The sequence below is a fragment of the Engraulis encrasicolus genome, chromosome 17 (genome assembly GCF_034702125.1).
Source record: "Engraulis encrasicolus isolate BLACKSEA-1 chromosome 17, IST_EnEncr_1.0, whole genome shotgun sequence".
NCBI lineage: Eukaryota > Metazoa > Chordata > Actinopteri > Clupeiformes > Engraulidae > Engraulis > Engraulis encrasicolus.
In genome coordinates this window covers 17,224,483-17,248,183 of record NC_085873.1, presented here as the reverse complement: position 1 = coordinate 17,248,183, position 23,701 = coordinate 17,224,483, and the positions used below count along the sequence as shown (strand labels likewise).

The window sequence follows — 23,701 nt, the reverse complement described above, 5'->3', positions numbered from 1 at the left end:
TGCTCACAAAGTCTTGTCACGCGTGTCCCCTCTTGACCAAGCGTAAGAGAAACAGTTGTCGCACAGCGCCAAGTGTGTGTCTTGATGGCCGCATCCTTAATGGGATTCAGCCGAGGGCTTTTAGGCTGGTGGCACGACGCCATTGCCACTCGTCAGAAAATTAGCTGCCAAATCGTTTCTGATTAATTTCCTGTGCGCTTTACTAAACTTAGCCTCCTCTATGAAACGGGATAGCGTGTTAGTCATCAACATGGTTGGCTTGACAGGGCCGTTAGGGTTTTGAGGCGAAGTGAGTGATCTTGAGACTGGATTAGATGTGTGTCTTTTCTGTGTGTCTATTTCTGTCTGTAGTTCTGTCTGATGTATAACGTAACGAAGGAAAGGAACTTTGTGCACATCATGATATCCCCCTCTCGCTCGATGTGATTTTCGGTCTCTTGCCTTTTCAGACATGACACGCAGACAAGGGCACACAATGGAAAGCCATCAAACATAGATCTCTATGATGTGCTGGATTATTAGTATGTCTCAGATTATCCCTACTGTCACAGTATAAACTAGCTTACGTCCCCTTCTATCTACATATTGTGAAAGTAATGTGATGTGAAAGTAATGCCAAACTTTATTATTGATAAGAGCGACTCGGGGAAGTAATGGCAAATGACTCCGGTCAGGAATCGTACCCGGGTCGCCCCTCATAGTGGCCCAGTGCCCTACCGTTAGGCCACGGTAGGGCCCAGTGATGCCAACCTTATTAAATGCCATAACCACTCTGCCAGCATTCTGCTCAGGTTCCATCGTCCTGTAGGTTGGTGGCACATTGCTTGACCTGCTCTATTGTTCCCCTCATCATCTCCATTATCCCCACTTGCAGCCTGACTGACCACACTGGCGTCCTCCCTGCTCCACTATCCTGCCTTCTCTCCCTGTAGGTTACAATCGTTATCTCCCACAGTGTCACCCGATCCCAGGTAGTGCCAATCTTAGAGTGCATCAGTTCAATCCTACACTGCATAGTGTAAAGCTAGCGTTAGTCATTATCTTCCTCCTGCCCTACATTTGTGTGATTATTACAATTCCATCCCTTTTTTTTAATCTAATGTCCAATGTAAAGACCTGCATGTTGCCAGTGTACACCTCTCTCCCATTATCCCATTGAGGCGTCACCTGTAGGTTTGTGGCACATTGCTTGACCTACGCTATTGTGCCCTCATCGTCTCTATTATCACCTCCCTCTACCCTGGCAGCTCTGGTATCCTGCCTACTCTCCCTGCAGGTTGCCGTAGTTATCTCCCATAGCGTCACCTGATCCCGTGCAGCGCCACACGAGAGAACTAGGGCCCTGCTGTATTATGCAGCACCTCACGGGACAAGCCCTGATCCGATTCTCCCCCCTCCTCCTCCTCCTGCTTCTCTTAACTTTACCAATGGCGTGAGGGGAGGCCCGCTGTCATTAGTGTAATGCGTGAGCGCGTGCCTTTCACCCTCTCCGAACTGACACTCCCTCTCCACCTGGATAGAGGACAGACAGACAGACAGACGCATGCATACAGGACAGATAGGAGACGCACGCACACACACATATGCACCGATGGTGTTGTCCCCTGAGCTTCGAGGGAATGACAGTCTGTCTGTCTGTCTATCCTTTATCCTTCTTTTCCCCTCTTGTTGTGTACCCTACCACCCGATACAAGCTGCTACCTTTACTACAACCGGTGTAGGCCGGCAGCAGTCATCATCTCGCTACCTGATCCCTCCATGGAGCTGCTGCCTGTGACTAAGAAATGAGGTTGCCTGCCAGTCATGCTTATAAAAAATGCAATAATCCCCTTTTTTGAGTCAGTGGCTAGCAGCGAAGGATGTTGGAACTGCTGAAATTCTGGAAAAAAAACAAAGCTTGACTAGGACAGTGTTCTCTCCAGGCTGTTCCAGTAGATCGACGTCATCTCCATCAGAGGGGAAGGCGAGTGGTTGGAATGGTTTGGCTAAGAGTTGCAGCTCAACAATTGAGGTCTGCTGTTTTGTAAATTTGCACTCGTGTGTTATAATCGTACAAGGCATCTCGCTTGAATAACTGCAACGCGTGAGTATGTTTGATAATTTCCTTCTATGTGCGGATGCATTCCTCTGCCTCATGTGAAAACACTGGAGGGAAAAAAACACAATAATGATATTGCTTTGATGTTCTGCACATTTGATAATGAGTAGCGCGACCTCTACATTTCGTTGGAATTTATCAAAGCATCAAAGCTTTTCTCTCCCTCTCTCTCTCGTTCCACCTCTCTCTTGCCTACACTCCCTTTTTCTCCTCTTTATGTCTGTCTCAGTCTTTCACACACACACACACACACACACACACACACATGCGATCTTGGGTATAATATTTGAAATGTATACTATACAGACCGCACTTAATCTAATGGCTATGCTGTTAGCATGCGAGTCTGGTCTGGTTGTGCAGGCAGTGGAGTTGGAGCTGTTTTGCTTTAGCGAGGCTGACCCGTGTGCGTGCATGTGTGTGTGTGTGAAGGATGGGAGGGTGTTTCCTGTGTCACTGGGGATAGACTCTGAGACAGGAGCACAGATGCTGACCCCTGACCCTCTGACCGGGGTAGCAGCATGTAACCAGAGCAGGCCGCCCGCCGCACAGCACACACACTCTACCCCAGTGATTCTTGAACTGTGGGCCAGGGCCCACTGGGGGACCCTGAAGGTATTCCAAATGGGCCTTGAAATAATTGTGTAAAAATAGGAAGTGTGTGTGTGTGTGTGCGTGTGTGCGTGTGTGTGTGTGTGTGTGTGTGTGTGTGTGTGTGTGTGTGTGTGTGCGTGTGTGCGTGTGTGCGTGTGTGTCTGTTGCTGTTTACTATGTATTTGAGTTGTAATGCACATTTTGTTAAAAACAAAAGTTTGGGAGAAGCATAATGAAATTTGGCATGCCTAATTTACCACCCTCATTCTATTCTCCGCTCAACTGTTATTCGTCTGAATTCAGCGTGAAAAAAGAGAAAAATCTCATTCTCCGCTCTGCCGTCTTTCTTTGGAATTTAAGCGCACCGAAATTTGGAACGTCCCTTAATTAACTATACAGCATTTATTCTACGCTCACCTGTCTCCAGTCACAAATGTTCTTTCTCGCTCGCACCCACCACCTCCCCGTTCGCCTCCCTTCTGCTGCTGTTCGATTGATTCGTCTGCCTCATCGTCTCCAAGTTCGCCGTGCTCCATTGCTCTCTGACCATCATCGGCCAGGGGGTGCTCAGACCTCGCACATGTGGGCACAGATAATGCCCGAGCTCGAGAATGTTTACTGCATAGAAATTTCTCAGCCGTGGCAGTACTTCAGCACCACGGCCAGCTATCTTGCCCAATACGCCGCGTAATCTATCTTAGCCTCTCGATTGCAGTGGTCCACGCGGACCCCGTAAAGCACTTTGATCGGTCCACCGTGTGGAAAACCAGTCTGCATAGTGCATACATGCTTCTTAATCCACATTTCAGATAGTGAACTAATCATTTGTTGGGTCAGAGGTGGGCCCCAAACATTTGAGAACATTTCAAGTGGGCCCCAAAATTGGAAAGGTTGGGGACCCCTGCCCTACTCTATTGAGCCGGGCGTGGAGCTGTTTTTCTGTGTGTGTGCGCGTGCGTACGCATGTCTTTCCCCTTAATATAGTGCTGTGTAGATGAAAAAACAGAAAAGTATTCTCTTTGCTAGCTTACCCCAGCTTTCATTGCCGCTCTAAACCACAAGCAATTACACTGAAACTAAAATGGCAACCATTATATGGGCAACAAAAAAGCCCTTTTCATTCAGCACAGTTTTTCTTTTGTTTACTTTTTTATTATCCTTTTTCGGGAAAGGAAAAGCCAGAATGTCATTTATTAAAATAAGTCTTTATATAGGCCCAAGTAGTAGTAGTGTGTGTGTCTGTGTGTCTGTGTGTGTCTGTCTGTCTCTCTCTCACATAGTGTGAGAGAGAGAGAGACGGAGAGACTCTCTCAGTGAAGGGACATTGATGTCTCTCTGCTTCTCCACGGCTTCCCCTGGCAGATCTGTGTTGCAAACGCTGAAAAATGGCTCTTGTCTTCAAAATCTGTGTTGAAATCTCAAGGTGCAGACACTGGGGTGAAAAGGGGGAGCGCTGAAGGTGTGCGTGACTGAGAGAGAGAGAAGAAAGGAAAAGAAAAGGGGTTGGTTAGTGGTGGTTACCAGTACGCCGTACTGCAGGGGGGACCAGAGGAATCAGAGCCCCAACCCACCCAATTACCCAGTTCTGCTCTGCAATGGGAGGAGAAGGAAGGAAAAAGCGTGAGAGAAAAAAAGAGAGGTGTGTGTGTGTGTGCGTGCGTGCGTGTGTGTGTGTGTGTGTGTGTGTATCTGTGTCTGTGTCTGTGTGTCTGTGTCTGTCTGTGTGTGTTGCCGCCGCCTATTGTTAGAACCCTTTGCCGCTCCACTGTTTCCATGGTAACCAGTAGAGATAAGAATGGCCACTGCCGCCAAGGTGCATCCTTCAGAAGGAGGTGTGTGTGTGTGTAGGGGGGGGACAGTAGCAAGGATGGTTTTCGTTTGTTTTCTAATAAACATGCATCAAGCAGTACAACAATGAGCATCAATTTGACAAAAAACAGAAAAATCGTGACAATTTTTGTTTAGTCTTGAAATCTTTTTTAAGTACAGTAAAGCTGTACGTTTGAGCGTTTGCATGTGAGGCCCAGTTGGCCCTCCTGTTGATTTTGCTTATTCTTTAATTCCATAATAAAATAGTGTTCTCAATGAAAATATCCCTTCCCACATGTTTGGCCAAGCTGTTTCCCCAGTGTGTCGTTAAGTCCTGCAACCACATCATGTAGTAGTGAATGAGTAAGTGTCTGTGTCTCTCTCTGACTCTGTGTGGAGTGTCCTACATGAGCGAGTGGGGTCAGTGATCCATGGGGCTCATGTCTATCCAGAGACAGACACATGCACTGTACAGAGGGGCTGCCTGTTAAATTTGGGAGCGGAAGGAAGGAGCACTGGCCCAATTTAGAACACCTCTCCACGCTCTGCTCTCCTTCTCTCCTCTCCTCTCCTCTCCTCCCTTCTTCTCTGCTCTGCTCTGCCCACCCTGCCAGTGCATGTCTGTGTGTGCATTGCATACCCGAGTGGGGGTCACAGACGAGTGTTCTGTCTGGTGGTGCATTAGGGAAATTACTTTGCGTGAGTGTGTTGGAGAGAAATTACTTTGCATGTCGGTGTGTATGTGTCAGTCTCTCTCTCTCTCTCTCTCTCTCTCTCTCTCTCTCTCTCTCTCTCTCTCTCTCTCTCTCTCTCTCTCTCTCTCTCTCTCTCTCTCTCTCTCTCTCTCTCATTTCAAATTCAAAGGTAGCTTTATTGGCATTATTCAAATCACAGGTGTTGCCAAAGCTGACATACAATAATAATAATAATGAGGGGGAAAAAAAGAACAAACAACCATATAGAACAAGGGAGAAAGAAAAAGCAACTGAAGTAATTTCCAGGGAACTAATAGCTCTGTCTAGGCCACTTTTTGTTTGTTATACTTCAGTTCCATAGACTAGCAGTGTGTGTGTCGAGGGAGAGTGGAGGGAGTGTGTGTGTCGAGGGATGAGCAGGACTGCTTGTATTTGGAGATGATGGTCACATGTGCAAGGGCACTGGGTCTCCCTTTATGGAAATCTCTCTCTCTCTCTCTCTCTCTCTCTCTCTCTCTCTCTCTCTCTCTCTCTCTCTCTCTCTCTCTCTCTCTCTCTCTCTCTCTCTCTCTCTCTCTCTCTCTCTCTCTCTCTCTCTCTCTCTCTCCATCTCTCTGCATGCCACCATACATTTTGAAAGCCCATAGCTTTCACTCTCTCTCATACACTCACTTAGTCTTCTTGTGTATACACACACGCACACATTCAAACACACACACCTCTTTGCCAGTCACAAAGCCTTTGTTGTTGTTTTTGTTTTTCCCCCCTCTTTCCTAGCAGTCTTTTTTTCAGGCCGTCTTGGCAGCCACTGTAAGGCCTGTTATTTACGTGCCTCGTAACCGGGAGAGGAGGAGGAGGGTTACAGGCAATCAAACAGCTGTGTCCTGCTCTCTCTCTCTCTCTCTCTCTCTCTCTCTCTCTCTCTCTCTCTCTCTCTCTCTCTCTCTCTCTCTCTCTCTCTCTCTCTCTCTCTCTCTCTCTCTCTCTCTCTCTCTCGCGCGCACAGGCATAGCACTAATTTCCCATCGCTGCAGGGGAAAGCTTTAAAACTGGCGATGGGAAGGTAGGAGGGGTGAGGGGGGAAGCTTGCTGATGAAATGAAATGAGTCTCCCTCTCTCTCTCTCTCTTTCTTTCTCTCTCTCCTTTTTCTTTCTTCCTCCCTTTATCACTTTCTCTACATTTTCTCTCCCCCCTGGCTTTCGTGTGTGTGTGTGTGTGTGCGCTCAAGAGCAGGCCAGTGGAGTGGAACATAATGAATGAGAATCAGCTGAGAGTGCTGCTTCCAGATGAAGCGCCTGGCACCACTCCCATAGCACACACACACACACTGTATGGCAAACACACACACACACACACACACACACACACACACACACACACACACACACCGCAAAGATGCCGAGACACAAACAATACACACAGGAGACATAGTTAGCCTACACTATTCTCTAGGGCTGTCCTAAACGATTATTTTTCTCCCGATTAATCTATCAACTATTTTTTTTCGAATAGTCGATCAGTCAAACGAAGTACAAACAAAGTACTCTAGCACTTAAATCTTCAAGGAAATTTGGGAAAAAAGAAAGAAGCCATTAAAATTAGGTCCCTGGGCTTACAATGAACTTTAAATCATGATAGTAGCTTATTTACTCCGAGATACAACGTCCAATTCATATGTGCTGGGCAATTTTGGGTTTCAATAAAGTAATAAAGCATTAGTAAATTAAGTAAAAATGCATTGAATTAAATTAAATGATTAGTCGACTATGAAAATTCTTGTAGACTAATTTTTATAGTCGATTAGTCACAATTAGTCGATTAATCGTCCCAGCCCTACTATTCTCAACCCAATATTTGCTAGCATACTGCAATGAGGTGAATTAGCTGAGCATTTCGGAATCCACCTTCTCCCCTTCATGACCTGCCATTCTCATCTCTACATGGACAACACACACACACACACCTTGCACCCTGAGTTTGTGTGTATGATATCTTTGTGTACAAATATGTGTGAATCTAAGCGCGTGTAGCACATGTTTGCTCATTGTGCGCATGTGTGCACACATGCAACGCTTTGGTGTGTGTGTATGTTTGTGTGTGGAGGGGTGGGTGGTAAGTAGTAGGAGGCCGGGTTGTGTGTGTGTGTCTGTGTCTGTGTCTGTGTCTGTGTCTGTGTGTAGTGGTCGGAGAGGAAATCATTTGTTTGTCTTGAGACTGCAATCAGCAGGAGGAAGCAGGGCAGGCAGGTCAGATCCCTCTCCAGCTGGACACCCTGGCCACCTTTGCGTGTGTGTGTGTGTGTGTCATTTGCTCCCTTTGTCTTTATCTCTCTATGCATCTCTGGTGCCTTTTCCTCCATCTGTCTCCCCATTATCCATCTCTTCTCTCCATATATTACCCTCCAGCTCTCCGCTACTCTCTCTCGCCCTCATTTCCTACCATATCCCTCTCTCTCTCTCTCTCTCCCCCTCTCCCTCCTCCTCTCATTTTCATCTCATATACATCTCTCGCTCACTCTGAGTGCTTCAAATTCAGACATCGGCTTAGTTCGCACTAGATGTTTCACATTGAAGGCTATTGCCACAGTAACCAGTTTATGTATCTTCTCTTGATTGCCTTCCTCTCTCCTGCACCTCTATGTGTGTGTGTTTGTGTTTTTTTAAATGGCTCGACCCATGGGCTTGAAATGAAACCTTGATCGAGCGCCGTGCACCTATTCTAGCACCCATGCCAGTGTGTGATTACCTGTCCTTTTCATGAGGCGAAAACATAGTGCGTGATTGTCCTATTCTGTGAGGGAAGCTAGAAGGTGTGATTATTTGTCTCTTCTGTGGGGAGAAAATCTAGTGTGTGATTGCCTGACCAAATCTGTGATGAGAACAAATGTCCTTCTGCTGCGACGACTGTGATTGTACTGTGCATTCTGTGACGAGAAGACCTCTAGTAGTTTATGATTGTCAATCCATTCAGTGACAAGAACTGCTAGTCCATGATTTTCCTTCCATTCTGTGATCAGAACTGCTAGTCAGTGTGTGATGATGAGCAGAGGTCCAGTGTGTGATTATCTTCTCTGATGCTCTGTCAACAGGCTGCTCTTTGGCACCCTCTTCCCCGCCTACAGCTCCTACAAGGCCGTCAAGACCAAGAACGTCAGGGAATATGTAAGTACTTGATTGCGCACACGTGCTATGGCACACATTGTGAATTGCAGACATTGTGAACATGTTAACGCCTCAGTAGAGAGGAAGGGGCATTGACCATAACTGCTCATTTCTGACCATTTGAGTTTTTGTAATTTTGTTTTCTCCAATTTGTAAGTAGTGCAAACACACACATCCAGTTCTTATCGCTTATCACTGTTGTTAAGACATCTACACATGGGTCAAAGACGAAACAGGGTTTTCAGGACTCCAAAAAATAAAACTGTTCCCTGACACAGTTCTTCAACTTTTTTGGGTACATTGGAGTGTAGAGTGATTAAGTTTATTATTTTCTGTTCAGAAAATAGTAAGGAACATGCATTTTTACCCCATTTTTACCCATAAAATGTCATTCAGTGTAATACGGTGTTAAACAGTTGATGATGCAAAAAACATATAGATGACGTTAAAAAACTGAAATAAGCTACATAACATAGTAAAGGGCTTTATTTAAGGTCTTCATCAAACCTAAAAAATTCTTGTAAAAGGCATTTGCAAATAGTTTTTGCAGTGTTTGTAGTCTTTCACCGAGTGCATTTCACCCATTTGGCTTTAAGAAGTTTTTCTACGGAAGAGAAAATCAGTTTAAAATACACAATTATTCATTTTTTGTATGCCCCCGCATGTGTTGTGCTAAACAAAAAAGTTTCGTAAGAATTTGACTTTATTTTCACATAAAAATGTGCATTTCACTGAATGACCACAACTATTACACTGAATGATGCCTTGGCAAAAAAGCCTATATAAACAGCTACTTTTCATTGCTATCATATTGTTACCATCATACTACAGTACTCAACGTCCTGAATGAGTGACAACAGAAATAGATGTTGTCAAATAATTGGTATTTTACTTAATATTGGGGCAGTAAAACGTGTTTTGAAGAACTTCAAAGATCACAAGCTTAGAGGTAGGCTACAACTTAGGCCAAAAACAATAAAAAAGAAAATGTTGTCTGCATATTTCGCGGATCTCGATTAGGGTGTTCTGATAATTCATGTACAACTTCCAAAATCCTAGAATCTACCCAGTAATATGGTTGCTATATGGTAATAACAAGGTTGTAATGGAAATAACAATAAAAGTCATAATTTCAAGTAGTATCATCATATTATTGTATCTTATAGTAAGATTGCAACTTATATTGCTGTTTTGATTCTTAATATACATCTATGAACTGATTACACTGAATGAAATGGCCCTTACACTGCATGTCACTGAATGACATCTCTTACACTGAAGGACGACCAAATACTTTTCACCTTATTTTTACCTTTTTACAAGCACACAGTTAGTCACCTACATGAAACAATGATTTTGACCCACAATGTTTACTATGTCTATTTAGAAAATATGCTTGTTTGGATGAATATCTGAGTATAAAAGTATTTTTGACATTTCACTGAATGACATCTGTTTTTGTGGACGCTGCTACCACAAGATAAAAATACAGAAGTTTTGACTATTGAAGAACAAGACTCTCCCTTTTCATCATCACTTAAGGGGTCCCTAGGGGTCCTTTTGATGAGGTCACAAATTGTTGTGTGACTATCACTTTTTATTTTGATTTAAAAGCACCATGTTGATCTTATTACACTGAATGATATCTAAGGAATTGAAAATCCGGACAAAAGTCCCCAGATGATTTGAATATCAAAACAAAATGGTAATGAAACGTGCTTTTTATACAATAACAAGAACACTTCTAGAATTATGCCCAGAGAGTGAAAAAAGAATTTTGTTTGTCATTTTGCACAATTATTCAAGGATGTATTCATGATTTTTCAGTTCGGACCATTACACTGAATGACATTATTGCAATTTATGAGATTATTTCACACATACATTGACAATTATTTTTCTTTAAATGTTACTGGAATGAGAAACCAGACTACGCTGTTTATCAGCATAACATTCAAAATTAATTAATTTACTTTTTTGATAGTTAAATGAGTGCGGAACAAAAAAAATGCACGTCTCGTCTTTGACCCTCACACACACACACACACACACACACACACACACACACACACACACACACACACACACACACACACAGGTAGGTAGGGTGACCATGGCAGATCGGTTCTGATGGTATTTTGATATCGAGATCAAATCACTCCAGTTTAGTCGTCTGGAAATGATCAGCGTGAAAAGCCCCATGTGAACCACACCACTGTGCGCTGCCAGCGAAGTGCAGTATCTTTGGGAGAGCGGAGCAAGTGCGCATGATAAAGATCTTGCTGGTAGCAATATGCTTAGCTTCAGCGTAGATTCCTACCGTGTTACAGATGCGATCCATCCTGTGTAGGATCACGTTGAGCTCCTGTGGAAGGAAGCAGGAGTTTCTGCTCAGCCCAATCCCCTTAAACCTACATTCACACACGTCACACGATCAGCGAGTGAAATCAATAGAAGGTCTAATGTTTTCCAGCAAAGCAAGGAGGTGAGGAGAGCACAAGTGATGCGATGTGGGCGGAATCTGATAAAGTTATTTTAACTTTGAGTAATGCGAGAAAAGCCAATTGGAATGCAGAGTTTGGACCAGCGACTATCAACTTCTCGCTTTTGCAGTGACTGTTAAACTCGCGGGAACGTTTTGCAAACGTTCCATGAGCAAGTGGCGAGTGGGCGAGAATTGAGTCACGTATGTGAGTGGCTACGTTTACATGAGATATTTAATTCTGAATTAGCTACATTTACTTCTAAATAAAGCTTAATTCCGCTTTGCAAATGTGATGTAAGCACCTTATTTCGGAATTAAAAAAAGATCAAAGTAAACTCGACGGAAGTATTTTGTGATGTAAACGCTTTTTAATTCGGAATGAAAAGCAAGATCAAAGTAAACTCGAAGGAACTATTAATTCTGAATTATCAATTTCTATGGTATTACCATATTATTACTAGGTGATTTGTATGATGTCATATTTTTGAGTCCCATTATCTCTGAAATGAATAAAGAACCAAACACCAGCATTTCAGGTGTTGTTCATGACATTGCAGGTTATGTTTAGACAAGGAACTGGCCATTTTAAAATATACGTTTTTTTAGATATTCAATTTTTAATTTTTCAATTTATCATAATTCATATTCTGAGGGTTGTTGTATTCCAAGCTGATTGTGTAATATGTAGAGCCAGAAAAGAGCTTTCAAACAACACCACAGACATCTTTTTGTAACTAACACTGACTGATATAATCATGGCTGAATGTATAGTGTCCTACCCTCATTTGTAAACCTTTGCTAGTCTGTTTCTCCCTTAATATTCATGTCAGATGCAAACCAATGCAGTTCTGGGGTGCTACCTTGCTACTAAACATGCACAGCAAGTATGATTGAAATCGGTGTCGGTCGGGTCCCAAAGTGTCTGATTTCACATGAAATGACCCAGGGTTGTGTTTGTGTGTGTATAATAAACTATACTATATAAAGAATATTGTCTGTGTAAAGTAAGATTGTTTGTGTGTCTAAATCAAAGAGCAGCATTGTTGTATTAAATTTTAACACAGACTCGAAGGCCCACAAGGCAGAAATGGTATGTAATGCAGCCATGCAATGCACACTCAGTACAGTACAATCGGAGAGACTGAATCTCTGGTCCAATACAGTACACACAAATAGAATTTTAAAGGGTTAATGATAACACTCATGCCAGTTGTAATTTGTGTGTACATATGTGTGTGTGTGACTGTGTGTGTATGTGCGTGCACCTTTAAATGGGCTTGTGCATCTGCGTGCTTCTCGTAACATGTTTTTGCCCTAACTAACAGGTGTGTTTGTGTGAGAGTGAGAGAAACAGGAGTGTTTATGTAACTGCTCGCTTTGCAGTGAATCACGAGAGCAATATTTAGTGCAAGCCCGGACATGTTGAAGGGCTGTGTGTGTGTGTATGTAACTGAAGGGATGTGTGTGTATGTTCGAGGTAAAAGAGAGGGAGAAATTGATGGCCTGTAAAAGTTGAGGAGATTGACAATGGCCTACTGTTTGTGTGTGTGTGTGTTTGAGAGAGAGTGTGGGGTGTGATGGGGCGAGATGGTGTCTAGTGTCGAGTGTGTGTGTGTGTGTGTGTGGGCACTAGGGGCTTCACCCCCACCACCCAACCCCCCTCCCTGACTGATGGCAGCAGGTGCCCCCTGAGGAATGCTAATTTTAGGGGGTGCCACCTGCGACGACCACAACAATGCCACCCCTCAGCCGCTCGATCCTCCCCCCGCACCCGTGCCACAGCAGCCCCTGGGAACCGTCCGAGCATGCAAACACATCCTGTTGCCATGGCGACGGTGGGCAATCGGCCCCAGACTTTTAGAGCAAGGCTGTCTGTTTGGAGGGAGAAGTCACGTGACCCCTCTGGAGTGTTTTGCGTGTGTGCTCTGCGGTGACTCATCCTGCTGCTGCGGCTGCTACTGCAACTAGGCTTCAGCTCTGAAGAAGCTCTGAGTCTCTGACAGATGCCTTCGCTCTATCTCATTCTGCCATGCTGATGGCTACTTCTTTGTGTTGGTGTTACTATGCCCTCTGGGGGTGTGTGTGTTAGACCTATGATTTTTGGCCCAGGCCCGAGCCCGAACCCGAACCCGAGCCAATTTCGGGTCGGGTCGGGCCTGAAATGTCACTCATTACGTTCGGGTAGGGTCGGGTTCGGCTTCTCTATCGTTGACAGTTTTTTTTTTTTTTTTTTAAATAAATAAATAGGCTATGTAGGCTGTGCGTTAATAATATTCCACGTCAGTTGATAATCCAGCAGTGCAGTGCCTGCTGCTAGAATGCACGCGCTTTCCCTCGCCTCTCCCTCCCATCACAGTGCGCTGAGGCATTTCGGCCGTGTTTTGGCCACGAGAGACGCGTGGTCTGCAAAAAACAGAGGTCGCCTCATCAACCCGACACATACTGTAGCCTAATAAACTCTTGCAATGGCAATTCAAGAACTCCTTCATTCCTGTTCTGCTGCTCGCGTCGTTGTTCTTCTTTGTCTCGCTGTCTCTCTCTGTGAAAGTGCCGCGCTAGATTTTTAAGGTCGTACTGCTGCTGTGGCTTATGGCCCAATGATCAGCCGGTCAAAATGACGGACGCCCTTAAAATTTTCCGCCAACTCTTAAAAAAAGCGTCAATGATGGATTATCGCTTAATGTAACCTCTGTGCACTGCAGTGCAGCATACACAGAAATATAAAAGATGGCCTGCATGTTTATACAGTCTATTTAACTTAGATTTCGTAACAAAATACTTTAATGGCTTTAATTTAAGGGCTTTGATTTGTTATCATAGATCACCCCTCCTTATAAATAAAATTTGAAATTTCGGGCTTCCCTCGGGCTCGGGCCTACACATCCAATAATTAGTCGGCCTCGGGCCGGGCCCGGCCCAATTCCCATGGGCCCATGTCGGTTCGGGCTTGGATTTTTTTACCCGTTCTTACCTCTGGTGTGTGTGTGTGTGTGTGTGTGTGTGTGTGTGTGTGTGTGTGTGTGTGTGTGTGTGTGTGTGTGTGTATGTGTGTGTGTGTGTGTGTGTGTGTGTGTGTGTGTGTGTGTGTGTGTGTGTGTGTGTGTGTGTGTGTGTGTGTGTGTGTGTGGTGTGTGTGTGTGTGTGTGTGTGTGTGTGTGTGTGTGTGTGTGTGTGTGTGTGTGTGTGTGTGTGTGTGTGTGTGTGTGTGTGTGTGTGTGTGTGTGTGTGTGTGTGTGTGTTTCAATTAGGATATTGACATGACGCTAGCATGCAGGTTTACCATGACTATTCAGGAATGGCCAGCTCCAAATATGTCATCCATGTTGTCAAAAGTGTTTCGCACACTTTTCGTATACCATTGTCATTGCTACATAAACATAAAACTCCTATGATGGATCTTGGTGAAATTAGCATCTTGTTCTACCTGTTGAGTAGCATGGTTGAGCATGAGTTTACATCAGGTTACACGCTGGGCTTCCACATAGTTTACGAGGGGTAGGATCAGGATATGAGCGACATGCCAGACACACCGCGTCGTCTCTGTCGGATACCCGTCTGTCCGTCCGTCTGTCTGTCTGTGTAGTCCCAATTCAACCCCTCGTCGGGCCCTGCTGCATGTGGAACCTTCTGGAGGGTTTCCCCTTCCTGTTCCTGGGGTAGCTCAGTGGAATAGGCACCAGGCCCGAGTGCTGCTGAGAAGGAAGAAATAGCAATTTCTGATGTGTGAAGCGGAATGATGCAACTGGCCGATGTGTTCCTGAAATCGGGCTGACAGACAACCGGGGTTGTGGAGAGGAGTTTTATAGTTGTACTGCGAATATATGCAGATTTCTAAACTAGCTCCTGTTCTGGGGATATGGATCTGCTTAAAAAATGTGCTTAATTGGCTGCAGTATTGCATATTTTTTTACTTAAGCCCCGTTCGCCTATTAACTTACTGACGAGGCCTATTTCATTCTGGCGTGTGGTAGGTCGTCTGTTTTATAATTAAGCTTATTTATATATCACAAGACTTATTTGCCTTACTTATTTGCTTGACTTGTGCTTTTTCTTCGATCGGCTAATTGGTTTCGCTTGCACACGTGCTCGACCTTTCAGAAGGTTCTTTCACAATTGGCAACATGTGACACATGCTTTTATTCACGCCTTCCTCCTCCAATTAAATTTCCATACATTAAAAGAAATGTGAGCAACTTGAATCTAAGCATCAGCCACAATGCTCATAGTGTACTTCAACTAGACCTAAAGGCACATGTGAAATTAATTTCACTGACAGCTGATCAATTGCAAAAAGGTGTGTGGTCCCTTCCTACCTACGCCTCCATCCATGGCTGATGTGCCCTTGAGCAGGACACCTAATCCTATATCACTCCAGTGTCTGTACTATAGGCCATGTCGCTGTGCCTTCATAAATGCATGTTTTCTTGAATAAAAGCTTCATCCAACTGTAATGTAAATGTTTTTGACTAGTCAGTGGTCAATGTGGTGCTCGATGATGCAGTCACTTGCTTTGTAGAAATGTGGAGGAGGAACGCTGATCATTCTCCATTTTCAAGTGGGTGCAGCGCTTTTTCACCACTTGAACAAACAATTGTGGGGAGTGCTATTTTCACCAATGTATCATGACGTGATTCCAAAACTCAGCCACATGTGAATATCGTATATACTCTGATGGTTTCACATGTACATTATGACTAGCCCGAGCCTTTAAAAAACCCGACTGTTTTTGTTACAAATGGCTTCTCTGGATTATCGATTCCAAACACTCATCCATAATTGCTGCTTTTGTGGTGGTGGTTGTGTGTTGGCCTGTCTCTGGCGGTGGCTGGTAGATCAGTCAGCGTCAGAGTCTGTGTCTGGCAGTCTCGGTGTGGTGCAGGCTGCACGGCGCGGTGTGGCGTAGATTGAAATCGGCTGGAGCCCAAGAAATCCAAAATGTGAGGCCTCCGCCCTCAAGGCGCGTTGGCAGCAGCCAGGTAGGAAAATCCACCCCCTCGTCATGGCTCACTCAAACTCTCATATACTTCGCCAGTTACAGCATCTGAGACGGCATGTAGAGCCCCGTAGTATGTTCTTGGTAGTTAAGTCATAAATTATTTTTATAGCCGGCGATGTAAAAGCTAGTTACCGTGAGGCGACCCCTAAAAACCCCCGGCTGCATCTCCATGTGAAGAGGACAGTGGCGTGGAGGAGGAGGTAGGACTACTGAAGGGTGTTCCTTGTTCTGCATACAATACGCCGTGTGTTTATACCAGTACTGGAGTTTACATCTGCACCACTGAAAATGAGCGCTTTTGTGAGGGGAGAGTGAGAGAGAAAGAGAGACAGAGAGAGAGTGTGTCTGAACCCGGGCTTGATGGATCGTGAAGTCTGAGCAAGGACTTCAGCAAGGAGTCCATTCCTTTCTCTCTCTCTCTCTCTCTCTCTCTCTCTCTCTCTCTCTCTCTCTCTCTCTCTCTCTCTCTCTCTCTCTCTCTCTCTCTCTCTCTCTCTCTCTCTCTCTCTCTCCCACCCCCCATTCCCCATTCCCTCGCTTTCTTTCGTAATGACTCCCAGATGGTACACTCCGCAGCCCCTCTCGGCCCAGCCCGACATTAAACAGCCAGTCGGCTCCGAGAGAGCAGGGGGATGGGGGGAGAGGGAGGAAAGGAGCGAGCGAAGGAAAAGGAGCAAGAGAGAGGGAGAGAACACACCACTCCAGGGAGACCTCATCAGTCATCCTCCCACCGAAGAAAAGTCTGACCAAGAACGAAAGAGGGGGAAGAGAGAACGAAGACGAGAGAGGGACAGAGAGAGAGGAGGAGGGAGAGAGCCGGGGAAAAACTGAGAGAAATGGAGAACCGGTATAAAGGTCGTGCTTGTTTGTTTAGTTCGCGGCGATATTTTGCGGAGGAGAGAGCTGGAATGGAAAGTGGGCCCGGGTCATGATGGAAGGAGAGGAGAGAGGGGATAGTGTTGTTGAGATGCCAGCGAAGCCGAATGAAAGGGTGAGGTGAGCAGAGAGAAATAACGAGTGGAGCAAAAAGTTAGAGAGAGTTACAGTTAGAGAGAGTGTTAGGGGATGGAGAAAAAATACATATTGAGTGTGTCTTAGAGTGAAAGAAAGATGGAGGGAATGAGAGAAAGAGAGATCGAAGGTAAGCAGAGGGGAAAGAGAGGGAGAAAGCAGGCCTTCCTCTCTGCCATCACTGTGGAAGAAAGTGTAATGTCGGACCTGGCGGACTACAGCATTCCTCCTGGGGAGCGGTCCTCCTGAACATGTCACGACTGCAGTGGTGGAGCTGTAGCCCAGGGGTGTGTGTCTGTGTGTGCGTGCGTGCATATGTGTGTTTGGAGATTCAGAGCAGTAATTGACTCCCTCGCTGCTGGCCAAAAAAGCCTCTCTATAATAGCTCTGGACAAATTATACTTTTTGTTTTGCTGCTACATGCTCTTCTCCCTCCTCACCTCATGCTTTTTCTTTCTTTCATCTTCTTGCTGAAGTCTGACACGTGTCTTTCAGCATGCTATGCTATCTCCTTCAGATCTTTCCTCTCCCAGGATTGAGCGTGACCTGGGGGGGTATATTCCAGAAAGGCTATTTAGTCACCATCCTGGATACCTTGACTCACAGGAAGTGGTAGCCATGCGAAAAGGGGAGCCAGACAGCCTTCTTTTGATGGGAGAATGAGGCAATGGGACTCCCGACTTTAACTTCAGGAAGTTTGACACGTTAGTCTGACTTCACTTACTTGGGGTTAGTCACTGAACCATCTACTTGGGAGAATGAAGCAATACGGAACGCATCACTCTGATTTCACTTATTTTGGTTAGTCAGGACCCCACTAACCATCTACTTGGAATTCTACATTGGGCGGGTTGGCTTGGAGGTTTTTTTTTGGCCTTGATGAGCTGAGGGGTTAGTGAACTGTCTGATTGAGGCTTTGTGTATTTTTCTCTGTTCCACCTCTGCCCCCTAAAAACTCCTGGAGGCTCTGAGTCAGCTGGAGCTTGGGAGTTCATGGAGGTATTGTGAAATCTCCAGTGCAGACACTGTCTGTGCATGTCCCTGAACATGGAGAGAGAGGGAGCAAGAGAGGGAGAGGAGAGGGAAAGAGATTTTGCTGCACTGTACTGTTGCTTTTGCTGTTGTTTCTCCATCGCACCAAGCTCTCCTTGGCTTGTCCCTAGGTTATATGTGCTCTGCCAACTTTTCACAGACTTAAACCTAAAAAGTCACAAGTCTGACGTGTTTGAACAGAAGAAGCTTCTGTCTGATGCAACAACAACACATGCCAGTGTGTCACTTCAGTACGGCTTGGAGATGATGAGGCGTGTTTGAAGCGGAAGGAAAGCGGAAGGGGAGGTGGCCTGCCATCCGTCGTCTCCTAACTTAAAGGGGTATGCCACTATTTTGGGGCTTATTACAGTTAAAATCGTTGGGCAGGGTTTATAAAGGTGGTAAAGTGTCTTATTTTTCATGTTAAGCGTTGTCTTGCTTTAAGACAAGTTAAAAGAGGGAATATGTCGCTAAGCTAGTGAAAGTCAATGTATCCATGTAGCATGCTACAATGCTACACGGATACATTGACTTTCACTAGCTTAGCGACATATTCCCTCTTTTAACTTGTCTTAAAGCAAGACAACGCTTAACATGAAAAATAAGACACTTTACCACCTTTATAAACCCTGCCCAACGATTTTAACTGTAATAAGCCCCAAAATAGTGGCATACCCCTTTAAAGGAGAGGTAGCCTGCTTTTCGCCATCTCCAAACTTTGTAGAGAGGCAATGAGTCTTTTTCCACAGTCCTCATTAAGGTGATGTGCACCAGGATATGAGGTGTGTGTGGGTGGGTGGCTAGTGGCTACCATCTAATATTTGAGGTAATGGGGAATGCTGAGATCAGAAAATTGGGCCTCTGCGATGTGCTCCTAACTACGGCTCTCTGCCAAAGAGCCCTCAATAGCCCCATGCGATGGCTGTTGGCCACAGATGGCGATGTCTAGCTCGTAGTTTTCTCCCATGGTGTGAGCTGAATGCTGTTGCTCTGTGCTGCCGGGGTGTTTTATTAGGCAGTGCAGTTGCATTGGGCAATTATGGGACAAGATGATGATGATTGTTGTAAAGATGTTATTATTAAGCAGTTCATACAGAAGATAAAGCCTGAAGGTCTCGACTGATTTTGAAAGAGTTGTTGTCATCAGAAAGGAGTGATGCCACATTTCTTTTCCCGTAGTGTGCTTGCGTAGGAGGGCTGACCACGACCGCAATGCACATCGATGTTCATCCTGGCAGGAAATGAAGAATTGAAGGTCATGTGAAGATGAATACTTTGCAATAGCTTCTAAACCACGCTGTATGAATGCTATACATGTTCCATTTATCTGTTGCAATGTTTTGCATTCATGTCACCTGAAGAGAATAATCGGCAGGAAAACTGCACACACAACATGTTGATGGAAGCCACTAATGTCCCTCTTCCTGCATTGTTCCAACTGATCTCTATTCTAAACGATCGTTTGTGTTGCAAAGGGAGCCTATGACCCCTGGTCTGGTTTTGTCTGTATCAGATTCAGGCCGGTGCGGTGCAGTGCAGTACTGGGCTAAATATTGAACCAAAGAGTCAGGGTGGGGTGAGCCAAGCTGCCATCAGACCACCGTTCCCCAGAGGGGCGGGTTGCGGTTTAAAAACAGCGGACTGCTATTAAATATGGAAGCCCTAAAGGGATTTCCTATCGATTTTTTTTTCTTCCTTTGTTGTGCAAAATGGGTTTAATTTTTCATGCCGAAAGAAAGAGAAATAATAGCACTTTTGATGAGGACCATGCAGCGGTGATTGTTATGGTGGGGTGTGTGTGTGTTGGTGGGTGGGTTTGCGTGTGTGCATGTTTGAACGACTGTCGTGAGAGCAGGTCAGCAGTCAAATGTGCGGGCGCGTGCGTGCAGGGACAGAAGGGTTGTTATTGACCGACTGTCAATCAGGGATGTGCTGATGCGGCACATAAATCGATCACGCCACAGACGATGTGTGTGTGTGTGTGTGTGTGTGCTATGAGGTCAGTCGCTGCTGCTTGGAATGAGTTCATGGGGAGGTCACCAATTAAACGTGACGGCTGGTTGTCAGGCAACCCTGCTGCCTGCGCCTGACTGGCCAGCCCTCCTCTCATCTCTGCTTTCGTGCCCTGCCTCTCTCTTGCTCTCTCTCTCTTTCTTTCTCTCTCTCTTTCTTTCTCTCTCTCTCTCTCTCTCTCTCTCTCTCTCTCTCTCTCTCTCTCTCTCTCTCTCTCTCTCTCTCTCTCCCTCCCTTTCTCTCTCTCTCTTTCTTTCTCTCTCTCTTTCTTTCTCTCTCTCTCTCTCTCTCTCTCCTCGCTCCAGGCTAGACAGTGCTGCAGTCAGTAGTGGTGAGTGTAGCTGGGCTGGATGTGTGTGTGTGGGGGTGGGGGTGGGTGTGGAGAAGAGCCGAGAGCAGTGAGCTCCAGCCAGTCTCTGGGGGCCGTCATGATGGGCAGTGGGCAGAAGAGAGAGGCTCACGTGAGCAAGCGACCCCATCTACCTCGCGCTCTCACTCTCTGGCTCACTTACTCCTCTTCTCTCTCTCTCTCTCTCTCTCTCTCTCTCTCTCTCGTTCTTTCTCTCTCGTTCTTTCTCTCGCGTTCTTTCTCTCGCGTTCTCTCTCTCTTGTTCTCTCTCTCTCGTTCTCTCTCTCTGTCTCTGTCTCTCTCTCTGTCTCGTTCTCTCTGCCTGGATGAAATTGAAATGCTAAGAAAGCCCTTGAAAGCCTCTAGTGCGGCTGGAACCGTGGTAGCAAGGTGGAGGAGGAGGAGGAGTAGGTGAGGGAGCGGGGGATGAGGAGAGAAATCAGCGAGAGAGGCAGCGAGAGAAAGAGGGATGGGGATGGAGAGAGAGAACGTGAGCGGACGAGTGAGAGGCGGGCAGGAGGAATAGAGATGGAGAAGAGTGGCTGAGAATACTAAACAGCCCTGTGCTGCTGGGGGTGGGGTGGGCTGTGATGGGGATGGAGAGAGAGAGAGGGATAGAGAAGGAGAGAAGAGGGAGAGAGACCAATGTGGTGAAAGAGAGCAAGAGCGGGTGAGTTAACAGAGAGAGAGAGAGAGATGGGGTGAGTGGTAGAGCAAGAAAGCGAGAGTGGGAACCGAGAGCGAAAGAGTGGAGAAGAGAGGAATGAGGGAGACGGAGAGGGAGACAGAGAAAGGCAAGACCATGCTCGACAGGATGGAAATTAAAGTCACGACAATAATGATTTTCTCTCTTTCTTTCTCCCTTTGTCTGTCTGTCTCTCTCACTATCCCTGTTTCTTTGTTCCCCACCTTCTCTCTCTCTCTCTCTCTCTCTCTCTCTCTCTCTCTCTCTCTCTCTCTCTCTCTCCCTCCCTCCCTACACCTCTAAGCCTCTCCCTCTCTCCACCTCTCTCTCTCTCTCTCTCTCTCTCTCGCTCTCTCTCTCTCTCTCTCTCTCGCTCTCTCTCCTCCCACCTCGACTCCTCTCCCTGCTCCTCTCTGTCTCTCTGCACTGTGTGGTATGTGTAATGTCTGGTGCAGGGGAGCAGACCTTCGATTGGTCTGACATTAGTGAAGCAATCTCATCTCTGCTCCCAGCACATTCATTCCCTGGCACAATGTGGTGTGCATGCGTGCGTGCGTGTGTGCACCTTTTTATAGCTTGCATATATGCATTGTTCGAGTGTCTGTATCCGTGCGCCTGTCTGTATTCTTGTTTGTCATGGGCATGCACAGTGTTCTTGTTTGTATGCCATGGATTTATGTGTCTGTCCTTTTTGCGTGAGCTCATTTGAATGTGTGTAGGTCTAGGTCCCTCTTGTCATTAATATATGCATTGGAGAGAGTGTCTGTCTACTTGTCGACTGGCTTTCCTGTTTCGCTGTTTATCCCGTGTGTGAGAGAGAGAGGGAGGGAGAGAGAGTGCGTGTGCTGGGATAGAAGTAGCCCTGACTCATTCTTTCCCACTGCTTGCTTGCTTGCCTGCCTGCTTGTCTTCCTGATGTTTCTCCATGTCGGGCCCTGTCCACACAATCCATGAGAAATGCAGTGAAAATGCATAATGATTTTTCCACTCGGCTCAGCCCTCACTTGCACAGACTCCACACGCACACACCATAGAGGCTTCATCCATCCATCTATCGAGCACATTTTTTAAAAAAACATTTTTTTGCAAAATCAGTCTTTCAAGATACGTGCATACATTTGGAGAGTTGCTGGCTTAGAGTTGCGTGTCGTACTGGCTGAAGGAAACATCACCCTTCGAGAAATGGTGACTCAACATTGTCACTGCCACAGCTGCCAACTTGCAAGCAGCGGACAATTTTTTTTTATTCAAGGTTGTCTCCTGTATTTCACACACTTCTTCTGCCTTACTGCTCTTTCATCTTGGTATTATATTTCATAATTCCGAGAGCCCCAAGCCGAGGCAGTCTGCATCATAGCTTTGACTGCTAGCGTTTCCCTCCCATATGTAGCCATTCAAGCGTTGGCAGGTATGGTCAGGGCGCATGTGAGTGTTTAAACCAGTTACACATGCTATGGTTGTACTGTGGAGCATATGGGAAATGGAACAAAAGGCTACAGGAACAATGTTGGCCCACAATTCCTCTGTTTCCAGCTAAACTTGGGTTACACGGAACCTGTTAAGCAAATGGGATCACTGTTCATTTCAGGTGTTAAAGAAGCCACAATAGTGGTGTAGGTAGGTAGCTTCTTGTCGTCTGTGTGTTTGGGTGGGTTCGAGCGATGACATTGTATCGATTTTCATCCTCGGCTTCTGGAATCGGGCTTTTATCACTGGCCTTTGTGGTGTGAAAGGCGGTGCGTATCGGTGTCCTTGCCCTCAAGCGTGCAGGCTCCATCTTGTAAGGGCAAGCATGTCACTCAGGTGGCGTATTTGTTACATGTTTGTTTAGTGTGGGTTTCAAATTGTGATGCGCTGATGCTGATATTCAATCTTACCCGCCTCCGTGGTTACTGTCAGTCTTACTCTGATTACTCCTGGTAATGCTCTGTGTGCGTGCTGCTGTGTGCATGTGCAGCAGGTACATTCACGTCAGCTCATAGGAATTTGACTCCATTAGATGTTTCCTCGATACAATAATACAACATTTACAATGCAGCACTAATATACAATACAATAGGAATGTAGAATATGTAGACAGGTCGCCATACACTAAACTTGTAATTCTTTCAGTTGGCATTCTTTCAGTTTGTCTGTGACAAATCAGGAAAATCGAAGAGAGTCACCTGGGGGGTGGGGGTGGGATGAATTGACATGGAATGTCACTACAATACAACATTCAAAATGCAATAATACAATAGGAATGTAGACAGACGTACGCTAGTAGCCATACGCTATTGTATAATATGTTTATTTGCAAGTGATGTGAGATATCCTATCCAGTATTCTGTATCTGCACACATCTAACATACTACTACATAACTTTTTGTCTCTCCCATGTGTGTCTGCAGGTGCGCTGGATGATGTACTGGATTGTCTTCGCCCTCTACACCGTACTGGAGACCATCGCAGACCTCACCGTGTCCTGGTACGTTCTCCTGGATTGTAGCAACATGACCTCATCCCAAGCGTTCAGATAACACGCCTGCACTACGACTTTGCATGTTCACTTGTGCTCCACTACGTCCTGTGACACGTTAGGGTTAGATTTGTTTATGGTCTGGGCTTGGTTGTTTTGATGTTCTTGGCAAAAGTAAAGTGGCAGAAACGTTGCTTTACTGACAGGTTAGGGTTAGGGATGGTTTTGGTTCAGGGCACAGCTACGCATTTAACTTTAGCAACAGAAAATTGACTCGGGCAACCGAAAATCCCTGTGATGGCAGGAAAGCTAAT

The 23,701-nt window shown here is 45.7% G+C and overlaps 1 protein-coding gene across 2 annotated transcripts in view; it reads left to right on the top strand.

Annotated features, from left to right (window-relative positions):
• reep3b (receptor accessory protein 3b) overlaps nucleotides 1–23,701 on the top strand; it is a 47,846-nt gene that overhangs the window by 6,146 nt on the left and 17,999 nt on the right. For both annotated transcript variants that reach the window (XM_063221907.1, XM_063221906.1), the window contains exons 2-3: nucleotides 8,286–8,358; nucleotides 23,320–23,396. In XM_063221907.1, the coding sequence (XP_063077977.1) occupies nucleotides 8,286–8,358; nucleotides 23,320–23,396 (150 nt within the window). The remainder of the gene's footprint in view (nucleotides 1–8,285; nucleotides 8,359–23,319; nucleotides 23,397–23,701) is intronic.